Source organism: Equus caballus, chromosome 7 (genome assembly GCF_041296265.1).
Source record: "Equus caballus isolate H_3958 breed thoroughbred chromosome 7, TB-T2T, whole genome shotgun sequence".
NCBI lineage: Eukaryota > Metazoa > Chordata > Mammalia > Perissodactyla > Equidae > Equus > Equus caballus.
In genome coordinates, this window is record NC_091690.1 from 22,657,080 (window position 1) to 22,670,139 (window position 13,060).

Consider the following 13,060-nt stretch of genomic DNA (forward strand, 5'->3'; position numbering starts at 1 on the left):
TTGGAGTGAGAGGCAGGGCTGGGACCGGGTCTGGAGTGGGGAGACAGGAAGTGGTTTGAGGAACCACTACAGTTTGGATCGTGGGGCGGAAGCAGCCAACGAACCCAAGGAGAGAGCTGACTTGATAGGTGGCAAGACGAGGAAAGAGGGGAATGAAACTGCAGGGCCTTGACTTTTCCTCTGGTTCCCATCTAATTTTAGAAGACACAGCCAGGGTAGAAAATCCCAAATCCCACTTAAGCTTCCCTCTCTTTTCCTCCCAGAACAGAAGCGAAGTTCCCAGGGCCCGGGCTCCTTCAGTGACACCCGGGATCCGCAGTAAGCCCTGCCAGCCTCGCCTCTGCTCTCTGCTGGTCTGTGAACCTGCGTTCCGAAGCAGCTGTCCTGGGCACCTGGCTAATTAAAGCAGAGCCCAGTGAATGCTCTGTTGACCGGAGACTCACTCCAGCGAGCAGGCCCACTTGGAAAGTGACGATGTTCACGGCTGTTAGTCAACAGATTAAATAAAAGGGACAAAGACGTTAAGGGGCAATAGGAAAAAAAAGTCTTGCCACTAAACCAAGTGTTTGAAACACAGCTGCTAGAGTGTGTGACCCAGAGGAGATCTGTCTGGTTCGATGGTCTGAATTGTGCCCCCTCCCCGCAATTAATACATTGACGTCCTAACTCCAGTATCTCAGAAGGTGACGTCATTTGGAGATGGGGTCTTTCCAGAGGTGATCAAGTTAAAAGAAGGTCATTAGGATGAGGCCCAATCCAATATGGCTGGTGTCCTTGAAAAAGGGTAAATTGAGACAGAGAGACTCACGCGGAGGGAAGATGATAGGAGGAGACACAGAGAGAAGACCTATAAGCCAAGGAGAGTGTCCTGGAGCAGACCCTCCCTCACAGCCCCCGTAAGGTACCAATCCTGCCAACACTTTGGCTTTGGAGTTCTAGGCTCCGGAACTGTGACACGATCTGTTTCTGTTGTGTAAGCCACCCAGTTTCTGGTGCTTTGTTACAGCCATCCTGGTCAGCTAATGCATCTGGAGACTGTGAGAGGCAGAGAGACCCGTGGCGGAGAAGGAATTTTCATGAAAATAATGAAAAGAGCACCCACTCTAGCATCAAACAAACCCGGGTTGGGACGCTGACTTTGTATTGCCCACTGTGTGTCCTTGGGCAAGACGCTTAACCTCTCTGTGCCTTGATTCCTCATCTGTAAAATAGGGACAATACTATCTTCCTCAAAGGAATGTTCTTAGGATTAAACATGAAAACGTAGTCTTTGGGTTATACAGATCCAGATCACACACGGTCCCTCAGCAACGAGACAGAGTCACCAATGGAAATTCTGAACCACCTACCAAACACTGATGACAATGAGCACGAGTCACTTTTGTAAAATGACCACTAAGTGCACGTTAGCCTGATATTACGTCCCCTCTACAGGATCCTGGGAACATCATGATGACAGCTTCCTTTCTCAGTCCTTTCTGCCCCATGGAGTTTATCGCAGACTCGCTCTCTGTCTCTCTGACTGCAGACTCCAGCTTTATGCTGAGAAGTCGCTCTCCTTCATTTCTCAGGCCAGACTTGGGCCAGGAGAGGAGAGTGCATTCAGCAGCTCTCAGGGCCTGCCTCTCACCAGCTCCCTCCCGTGCTCACTCCTGGAGACAGACATACAGACGGGAGAAAAAACTGCACCTTTTATTTGCCGCTTTTGTTACCTGTTTTAAAAAAAAAAAATGCTTGTTACTTAAACCCTCCCATCTCCACCCAAAAATAACAACCATCATATAAAACCAAATGGAAAACTGCTTCCAGTATCAATAATAATAATAAGCTTATGTAATAAAGGCCTATTTGTCCAGAATTGTTGGGAAGTTGGCTGTTTTGGTTAGCTGCCTGTTCTGTTTAAAAGTTATCCTATCAAAGCTGAAGGTTTTCGAAGAATTAGAATGTAAATCAAGTACGCTCAACTCCAAGTGCACCGGGAGGTCTGAAGCGCACCGTTCAGGAGCCTCGCGGAAGTTGGCAGCGTTGCCGGGACACTGTGAGGGCTTCAGTGGGCGCTGAAGAGTCCTCATAACAAGAACTGAAGGTAATTTGTGCCTTTAGGTGGTATAAATCCTACACAAACGGGCTTTTATATATTTACATAAACACAAACATCCACACACAGCCAAGGGAAGAAGCTCTTCTGAGACCCAAAATCGAATCCCTCCCATGTCAGAGGTCTCGTGGGTTACTTACAAGGACACTCGGGCTCACACCACAAAGGTGCCCCCTTTTCTCTTTATTTGAGCCGCGTTGCCACACAGTGCGAGAGGCTGCCCTCAAATCCATCCGTGAGGATTTATTAAGCTTGCTCTGCCCAGCTCCACACCAAGAAAAGCTTCAGACGCCACCCCTGCCCTCCAAGAGTTGCAATTTAGTTGGAGAGCTACCGACATAACCCCACTCTAAACTGTGCGCCTCGAGCCCGGAGTGCCGAGCGCTGGAGTTAACGCGTCCACGACCACCACTCTGTCAGGCCCTGTGCCGTGTGCTTTACGTAGGTAACCTCATTTTATCTTCCCAGCAACTCCGTGAGGTCAGCCATATTATTATCCCCATTTTACAAATGAAGATTCTGAGCCTGACAGAACAAATGACTCGTCTAAGGTCACAGAGTTAAGTACTAAAGTGGGAATCCAGGTCGGTGTAACTCCACAGCCCACGCCGGCACTTCACCCCTCCATCCATCCTTCCTCCACCTCTCCTCTGACCCAGGTCCGGGCAGACCAGCCCGTCATGGCAAGGATCATCCGAAGGATCAGAGCTACATCCCTCCTGCTCCTTCATCGTTTCATCCCCATCTACTCACCCACAGTTCCTAGTAAGGTTTCCCAAGACAAGACAAAACAAAAGAACAGAGAACTGAGGCAATGGGCTTCTCAGGAGCCCCTTTCTTCTATTCTGAAGCAAACTCCAGGGGAAATATACTTCAGTGCCAGTCAAAAAAGGTGTTTACCGTCTTTGCTTCATGGGACAGTAATATTACTTTCTTAATGAGACCGTGACTTTGCCTTTATAAAAAAAAAAAATGAGTTATCATATAGGTCTGCTTCTCCTCTAACTGAACTATTCTTTCCCTCTGACTGCTTTGCTGGCAGAAATTAGTAAAAGACAAACAAAAACCAGTAAGTTAAGATTCTATTGAGTTCTCAGAGACCCCAAGTTAAATTCTCATAGGTTGATAAAGTCGACGTTAAACATTCAACCAGGCACTTGGGGTAAAAAGAAACAGAAAAAGAATGAGAAACAATACTGCCACATGCAGGTACCACAGCACCACCCGGCCAGATAGAGGAAGTGGCTGGTATCTCTCTAGACTGAACAGGAAATTGACGCAGGCATGTAGGGGATTTCAGCTCGCCATGAGAGGTCCCACTCTGCTAAACACCAGAATGTCCAATGTGCTTTTTAATTGCCTTGCTAGTAAGTGCTTTTCAGAAAGCCAAGGAAGAAAAGTGGGGAACTTTTTTTTCAAAACAACAGTTTGAGAACAATTGCAAATTTCACAATAGGCCAGAAAAAAAAAGGTTTGGCCTAGGCACAGGCCCTGGCTTTAGGAAAGCGTATTTTTTAAAGAGTACTGAAAATGTCAGAAATGATCTATGGTAAAATGATCTACTGTAAAAGAAAGACATCATCCTATGAATGAAAGTGAGGGGGTGTGTTCAAAACTGAAAATCTGGGGCCAGCCCAGACAGCCTAATGGTGAAAGTTTGACTCATTCTGCTTTGGCAACCTGGGTTCAGGTCCCTGGCACAGAACCATACCACTCATCTGTTATTGGCCATGCTGTGGCAGCAGCTCACATTTAAAAAAAAAAAAAAAGAGGAAGATTGGCAACAGATGCTAGCTTAGTACAAATCTTCCTCAGCAAAAAAAAAAAAAAAACTGAAAATCTGACCATATAATAAAATATGATAATACAGTAAAAAACAAGAGCGTGACTGCAAATGGAAACCAGCAATGAGTTCTACAAAACAACAACCAAAACAAGAAATAGGTCCTCCATACGCAACAATATAAAAACAGCCTGAACATGGAAAAATAGCGTCAGGAAGATCAGAGCCCAGAATATGCTGAAGTTTATGAAACACACTATTTCAAGGGATTTTGGGGGGGTGGCGGGAGGGGGTATGGTCCCTGAAAGAAAAGGAACAAGAAAGAGTTAGGCTATGCTTGGAGTTGGTGATGGATGTTAAGAAAATGACAGAAAGCTGAACAACTCAAATACCCTTTTGCTTCCATATTCCCTATCAAGGAGACTCCCTCTTCAACCTGGAAAGGATAGAACAAACGTATTTGAGAGGGAAACGAAGCCAAAGATAAGTGAAAAGATAGAAAAAGAAAACCTGGGTTTGAAATGAGTTCACAATTCTAGACTCTAGATATAATTCTAGAATTCCATCCCAAGAGACTTAACAATAAGAGAAACTGCAGATGTAATCACAAAACCGTGTCACACAGTCCTGGAGATGAGTAAGTGTCCCGATTTTCAAAAGGGGCAACAGGTCTACTGTTACGTCAGACCAATGCCATTGAAGTTAATTTTACAAAAGATCCTAGAACAGATTACTACATAGATAGTTGGGGAGCAAGAAGTCCTCATTTTTTAGTTCTAAGTAATAATAATGTAGATAGTGATATGGCAAAGTACTTAAGACTATGCACATAGGAAAAGAGCTCAGTATTGGAATTAAATGAAATTTATAATGAAGTTAATCTGACATATTTAATGTCATACATAATTTTTATCATACTGCATGGTAATCAAGCATAAATGGAGCCCTTCATGCAAATGAAAACAATTATTATTCTTTTAAAGCAGCGATTCTAAAGTCAGAGAATGGGAACGGGAGACAGAAGCCACCAGCGGCTGCTCCACTCCACCCAGACAGACCTCAGGGAAGGGGGTTCCTCTCACTTAAACCAAGCCAGTCCCAGACTCCAACCAACACCATTCCCAGAACCCAGCAGCTGGAGCTGGGTCACCTCATCTACTGGGATTCTCCATGAAAGGAGCCCAAAAGAATCGAGTCGTAAAGAGGTGGGGTGTATCTTCTGATAAAACAAACAAACAGCGTGTGTTTGCAGGAGCAAGAAGGAGGGGGTAGGGGAGGCGGGGTACAGATGAAACAAGATTGGCTGTATGACCATAATTGTTGAAGAGGAGTGATGCTAGGGGTTCACCATACTATTTTCTCTACTGTTATACGTTTCCCTTTTTTTTTTTTTTTTTTTAAAGCTACCAAAGGTTTCCCATTTGACTCAGAGTTTAAAACAAACCCCAAATCCTTGTAACGGCCTATACAATCTATCCCCCTCCTCTCCAGTTACTTCTCTAACCCCCTTAGCCCTGCTCTCTCTGTCACTCTCTGCTGTGCCTTGAGTTCACCAGGCACACTCCTCCCACCTCAGGGCTTTGCACGGGCTGGTCTCTCTGCTGAGCTGTCTGCACCCAGATGGCCACGTGGCTCATGCACCTGCTCGAGGAGGTGCGCTCTGACCGCCCTCTTCAGAACGGCAGCTCGCTCCACTTTCCTTTATCCTGGAACTCCAGGGGAGTTCAGTTATCACCCTACATTTATTTTTTCCATAGCACTTCAAGTCTGCAAACATACTAATTTACTTACTTTATGTTTATTATCTGTCTTTGTCATCAGAATTTAAATCTCGAGAAGGACAGGGGACTTTTGTTTTAGGGGAGTTTTTTTCAGCGACTAGAGCAATGCCTGGCACCCTATAAATGTAAGTGGAATGAATGTAGGAAGGTTTCAGAACTACTTAAAAGGCTGAGACAAGGGAGGGAGTAGGTGTCTCTGGCCTTGGTTCTCGTGTCTTCTTCAATAGCTGGAGCAGTTAAGACCCATCTACTCCCACCCCACTCTCTTGACTGCACAAGAAATCTGGGGCACCTGACTTCTGAGGAGGAGTGAAGACTTATACATAACTCATCAGAATTATCGCCCTCCTCCCCGACTCTCAGCAGAGATTTCATAACTTGGGTTTGAGACATCTAAGGCTATCTCCAGTCATGTCATGTGACATCACATAGTTCCTACCCAGACTCCTCATGACAAAGTGAGGAATTTCTGTCTAAACCATACGATAATTGAAATGCTTCCCAAAATTGGGGCTTTATAGCTTTTGGGAAATTTTAGGCTCTAGCGAAATGTGTATTTTTAGGAGGGAGGAAGTTATTATCGTAAAACAAATGTTCAAAGTCAGTTCTGTGATTAGGAAGAATGTGGGCATCAAAACCCAATTTAAAAGGACCACTTTGTGCCTAGACTGTGTGAGGCAGCTTCCAATCGCCTCAGCCCTTCCTGCCTTTGCAGTGCCCCCGCTCTGCTAAGAAGGTCCTCCCGGATACCTTCAGCTGGCCACGGCACAAACCAGCCGTGGGGCTTGGACAAACTACTCCTTTGGGCCAGCTTTCTTATCACAAAAAGACCCTAGGGTGTGTGTGTATCTATGTATACCACTCAGAACTTTCAGAAGATAGACAAAATGTTGGGAAATCAGATAAACAAGAGAATGAAACCCCACAAAAGGCTGGGAATCATTGCCTTAAGTGATAGTATGTACTTGCAAGCATAGGAAGGAAATTTCCCACATCTCCTTTAACAGTGTTATTAATAGAAGGAAATACGGTCTGATCTACCTACAAGTGATAGTTGGGCGACATGTTGCAGCTTATAATATAGATGCTGTTCAACGTCCGGATAACCTTCCTGGGCTGACAAGGGCCAGAATATAAGCCCAGGGTAAAATGGACAGGCTCCCTGGCTTTCATTTCCACAGACCAGGCCTAGATGCCTTGTGACGCTCCCAGGCCTGAGGAAAGAGTGCCATCTGGAGGATCTCCATTTCAGAGAGAAATCCTCATGCAAAACTGACCATGGAATGTGTCACCACAACGCAGGATCCACACAGTAACAGGAGCCACTATCAAGTCACTCTATGGATTTAAGTTGTTTGAAGTCTTGGCTTTTAACAAAAACTTTCCTTTTTACTAAAATCTTGGGGAACCTTTCTTGAATTTCATTTCTCGAAGTCATTTGTGTAGTTCTGGGTGTTAATTGGGAAGACGTGTGTTCTAGTAGGCGCACGGATCCACTAAATGAGTCAAGCCTCTTAAAGTTCCCTTCCTCTCATAATCTACACACTCTTTCTAAAGGAAGCAGGTCCTACTCCCATTCCAAGTCAGGTTCCCAATCAAAATAGGTGCCCTCGGGCTGGCCCAGCGGCATAGTGGTTAAGTTCGCACACTCTGCTTCAGCAGCCTAGGCTTTGCAGGTTCACATCCCAGACAGAGACCTACACACTGCTCATCAAGTCATGCTGTGGTGCCATCACACGTACAAAATAGAGGTAAACTGACACAAATGTTAGATCAGGGACAATCTTCCTCAAGCAAATAGAGGAGGACTAGCAACAGATGTTGGCTCAGGACCAATCTTCCTCACCCAAAAAAAAAAAAAAAAAGGTACCCTCAAGGTCCCTATAAGAGCTGCCAGACCCAACTCCCACATGCTCAATCAGATGGCTCATCCCTACCAGAGTGAACACCCACTTGATCATTAGCCATCAATTGCCTTGGCTAGGGAAGAGGATGGAGTCTGCCTGCTGTGTGTGCCATGGTATTCAAACTATTCATTAGGGGAAATAGTCCCAAGGAATGGAGTCTACACAGCCTCAGAAAAACTGTACTGCAGTTCTCTGTGCTTCTGAAGGGAGGGAAGGAGTGAGGAACATGCTTTTCAGTCACAAGAGATCCCACCCCCAAATTGCTGTACCTGTCAAGCAACAGGAATAGCTTCCATGAACAAAAGATCTGATGCTCTGTGTAATACTCCTGTGATGCCCTTATTTCAGTTCTGTCCTTAGTTCTCCATTCTCTCAACTGCGGAGAAAAGAATGCTACCCGAAATTGTGTGAATTTTCAAAAACAGGTATCTTCTTCACCTGTGAATGCCTCCTTCCTCTTCTCTCAAGAAAGACAGCTCCTTTGTTCCTAAAAAACTAGTTGGTTCAGGCAATTATTTTTTCTGTGAGTTCTCATAGGAAGACATGCTGAGTACAGACAAACAGCTTGTCATGAACCACAGCTGAGCTTTAAAGAAAACCATTCTTCTTCTTTCTTATTTATTCTTCTATGACCCCTAAACAGGTAAAAGAAAAATTAAGCATCTGGATGACGAGGGGCTGAGCCAGAACTAAGAGTGAGGCGGTGAAGGCAGAACACTTGAAGGCAGAAGGAAAAACACTTTGTTCTGTGTGTGCCAGGGATGGAGCGGCCGAGGCCGAAGGAAGCGTGCCCTCTGTCCTGAAAACGGCCCCCAGACAGCACCTGGCTCAAAGCACATGACGAGCACACCCTTTACCCCCTTTTCACAAGAAACCATACGTCAGTATGAAGAAACACAAGCCCGAGTCCTACCGAGGTCCAGGATAACCTTAACATAATATCTACCTCCAGTAGCTGCAAAGAGTTAAAACACAAAAAGTTGAGCTGAAGGATTACCTGTGTCCACCAAATAAAGGATGAGGCTACAGAGCCCACAGTTAGCATCTCATGGCACAACATTCGCCCAAAAAACAGTGGCAATTTAAACCTTTGTTATTTGATAGGCTCAGAAGCAGTGGAGCTTGAGAAGGCAAAAAAAAAAAACCCCGACCAAGAAAACAGAATTTAGTTGAAATGGCAAAAAGTGCTAAAAATTTATACTGAAAGTCCTAGGAATTCTGGGAAATTGTCAGTGTTATGAAGAAAGAAGAGGACAAGTCAGCGAGTCCTCTGTGAGGATCATAAATGTCAATAAAAAGAATGGCACAGAAGGTATGAAAACTTGGTCTCTTTCGTCAAAGTTCCTGTGTTATTAAAGACACTCACCCTTAAACTCTGAAAAGCATTATTTATTGGAAAGAAATATTAAAGCAAGTCTCCTTAATTCCCGGAAAGCTAGATATGATTGCCCTATTTTGGGGAATATATCTCCCATTTGCTCACAAATTCTTCACTGTCTCTTAGAATCTCCTGGATTCCTCGATCCAAGGCTACGGCCTACACTCACAATGAATACAGTTCCCAGAAGGCCCTGGACGCAACAGGAAATAACACTGTCCTATAGTTTCTTATCAAGGGAGAGTGGCTAGAAAGTGAACAAATTGAGGTGCTTCTCTTGACATCTTATCTTATCATCCAGTTCTTCAACAGGCCAGGAGGGAAGGCATTCTTAGGTGAAATCAAACTTCTGTGATATATTGGTTCATCAAAACCAACGGGTGATTCCAAAGTCTTTAAAGGAGTAATTATGCCAAGAGAGGAATCCACATAGTCAAGACAGCTTTCTTAGGAAGACAGAGCTATTTAATCTTAGCAAGGGCAGCTGCTCTTCTTTCTGTGTTCTGGAACAAGGCACGAATTAAAGCTTTTACTTCACTGGAAGAGAATGCAGCTGCCAAGGGCCCTTTTCCATCTGCCCACCTGCAAAATAAAAGATAAAATTCTATTTCCTATTACATCACTGCAGTATAATCAAGATTTTAAAATTGCTTATTTGATCCCAAATGCTTATTTATGTTAAATGAAAATAAAACAAACCTTGGCATCCTTCCCCTTCTTTACTACCACTCAATCTCTTTGACCTCTTCTGCTCTCTGGCTGCATTTTGGTATTAGTACAGACAGATGAGGAGACCAAGTTAGGAAGATAAGACAGTTCTCCATTATTCTATATTCACTAAGCCCTGTTCAAAGTTAACAATTATAACATTCTCATATAGTCATATAGAGCCTTGGGATCTGAAACTACTTTAAAAAGTGAACCACAGGCAACAAATATTAACTGACAAAGAATTGGTATAAAAAATACACAGAGGAGGGGCCAGCCGGTAGTGCAGTGATTAAGTGTTCAGGTTCCGCTCCAGCGGCCCAGGGTTCACCCGTTGGATCTCGCGTGCCGACATGGCACCGCTTGGCACGCCATACTGTGGTAGGCGTCCTACATAGAAAGTAGAGGAAGATGGGCACAGATGTTAGCTCAGGGCCAGTCTTCCTCAGAAAAAAGAGGAGGATTGGTAGCAGTTGGCTCAGGGCTAATCTTCCTCAAAAAAAAAAAAAAATCACAAACATAGAGGAGCCGCCCAGTGGCACAGCGGTTAAGTTCACACACTCCACTTCAGCAGCCCAGGGTTCTTGGGTTCGGATCCCAGGTGCAGACCTATACATCACTCATCAAGCCATGCTGTGGCAGATGTCCCACATACAAAATAGAGGGAGATTTGACACAGATATTAGTTCAGGGACAATCTCCCTCAAGCAAAAAAAGGAAGGCTGGCAACAGATGTTAGCTCAGGGCCAATCTTCCTCGCATACACACAAAAAGTACACAGAGAATTCCCATGAATCAATAATGAAATCATAAATAACAGTAAAATAAAGGGCAAAAAATATGAACAGGCATTTTACAATAAAAGAAAAATGGATGATTAATAAAAAGATGCTCAACATCATTAGAATTTAGGGAAATGCAAATTTCACACCAACTGGGTTATCAAAAATTTTTAAATCTGATAATACAAAATACTGGTAAAAGTGTGAAACAACAAGATAAACTATAAATATTTGTATAATGGAATACAGCAGTGAGAATGAACTGCAGAAGCACACACCACCACGAATGAATTTCAAAATCATAATATCGAATAAAAGAAGCAAGCGAGAAGATGCTACCGACAGAAAGTTCAAAAACAGGCAAGTCTAGACTTTACATTGTTTAGGGATATGTGGTAAAACTAAAGAAAGGCAAGGAAGTAAGTAACGCAATATTCAAGATAGCGGTTACCTGTGTGGGGAGCATTTGGAGAGGGTCACACAGGCTTCTTTAAAGGTACTGGTAATATTTTTCTTAAGTTGGGTAATAGGTACAGGAACACTGATTTTACTCTTTTTCTTTAAACTGTGAATAAATGTTATATATACTGTGCTCCTTCATATATATATTTTATAATTTTAAAATGTTTAAACTACACGATTGGAGATAGTTTCCTTTGGTAAAAAAAAATTTTCTCAATTAGTTATTATATTTATTGAAATCTCTGGGGGAAAAAACCTTCCTATGAAGAAAAAGGAAGCAAAGAAATACAAGTATTGTAATTTTTCTCATAATAGAAAATTAATGATCATTCTTAGGCTGCAAGAGGGCCCTTTTAACAGTAGAAAGAAAAATTCTTAGCTGCTGCCCTCTGGAGTCTTACCTAAAGATATCTTATTACTCACTAAGGACTTGTAAATAAATAAATAAATAAAATTTTGCACTAATGTAGTTAGAGGTATTTTGATGTGAATTTTTTTTCAAGTAGACATCGCATTTACATCATTTTAGAATGGACAGTATTTGCTGAGAAACTCAGACACATCTAGGATGGCTGGAGATGGACCTTAAGGCCTATTCAGGGAGTTCCCAATGCAAAGTGTGCAAACTTGTTAATCTACCACGACAATAATAAAAGCATCCAGAGATATATAACCAACCCACATCCATTCTGTTTGGGGCAGCATCAATGACCTCTGCACACTCAGTATAATGTGATACAGCATACAATTATGAGGCACAGCAGTGTTAACCGATGGTGCTGAGAGACATCATCATCCACTACACTTAAGAAAAGATGAATCCTTTCTGTGTATATTGTGCTTAATCCCTAAAACTACTGTGCTCCCTGTAGAAAAACTGCTGGTTGATCAAACAATGGTTTGATGCTGAATATTCCATACAGATAAAAGTCACTTCTCTGTTAACATATCAAAACCAATCTTCAAATGCATCCACTGTTGGTTAAAATGAGCAACAATTTCCGTCCAGGTGTCACAAGGTTGCAAGATCATTTGTACAGCATCCCAGAACAATATGTTTAAGACCAAAATAATATGAAACAAGGAAGCTTTATGTTATCAAATATGAGAAAGTGGTAATGAGATCCACACAATGACAGACCACACAAAGGTCCCAACTAGTACTTCTGAATATGAAACTCTCTCCTGAGTCACATTAAGAAACAGAAAAAAGGGGCTGGCCCCATCACATTAAGAAACAGAAAAAAGGGGCTGGCCCCGTAGCCGAGTGATTAAGTTCACACGCTCCACTTCGGCGGCCAGGTGTTGTCGGTTCAGATCCTGGGCGAAGACATGGCACCACTCATCAGGCAATGCTGAGGTGGCATCCCACAAGCCATAACTAGAAGGACCCACAACTAAAAAATATACAACTATGTACTGGGGGGATTTGGGGGAGAAAAAGCAGGAAAAAAAAGACTGGCAACAGTTGTTAGCTCAGACGCCACTCTTAAAAAAAAAAAAAGAAGGAAAGAAACAGAAAAAAGCAATGCTATCAATGACACTAATACTCTTTGTAGCTATGGAGAGATATATGCCTCTATAGAAGGTTATACCCACCGATCTCCAATTTCTTGCAGGCTGGCTTGTAACATCATCATCAATTCTTTGAATGACATCCATTTTGGCACATAGACTGGAACCTCTTCTTGATATTTCTTGTTCTTGCTTTCTTCAGAAAGAGGTGCAAATACCTGGGGTCCTTCATCCATCACTGTTTTGCATAAGGAATACAATCTATCACCATCTTCAGTAGAGATGTCCTGATTTTGCACAAAGGGAACACAACAGAATGGAATTGGGCCAGCTTAGTAGTAAGGAAAGGCAGATCTTTGGTGCATGTTGTCCAGGGGCTCAGCTACAGCAAGATGTTTTCCAACCAATTTAGCATACCTTACTAGACATTAAATTTCATCAGCTCTCTGACAATACCCCTAAAGCTAGGAAGACACAAAATATGTTTCAACAGATTGTCAGTAATTTAGTTTGCCTGCATGAAAGAGCCCATTTCTCCAGTAGAATGTGGCACAGCTTGCTGCAAAGCAGGGCATGTTATTACAAATAAGAGTTCAGCCAATCTATGCTTTAGAGGCATCAGCAGGCAGAGTCCAGGCAACTCTCT

General features: G+C 43.1%; 1 protein-coding gene and 1 long non-coding RNA gene across 2 annotated transcripts in view; one reads left to right on the forward strand and one right to left on the reverse strand.

Moving 5' to 3' along the window:
- The first annotated feature begins 4,425 nt into the window (after positions 1–4,425).
- LOC111774216 (uncharacterized) lies at positions 4,426–9,658 on the forward strand. The gene is made up of 2 exons (XR_002809048.2): positions 4,426–4,518; positions 8,213–9,658. It is a non-coding gene; the product is annotated as an uncharacterized lncRNA (long non-coding RNA).
- ZW10 (zw10 kinetochore protein) overlaps positions 8,938–13,060 on the reverse strand; it is a 44,890-nt gene continuing 40,767 nt past the window's right edge. Inside the window, exons 15-16 of the mRNA XM_001502053.6 lie at positions 12,499–12,701; positions 8,938–9,529 (exon numbers count right to left, since the gene is read on the reverse strand). Coding sequence (XP_001502103.2) covers positions 9,409–9,529; positions 12,499–12,701 — 324 coding nt within the window. The 3' untranslated portion in view covers positions 8,938–9,408. The remainder of the gene's footprint in view (positions 9,530–12,498; positions 12,702–13,060) is intronic.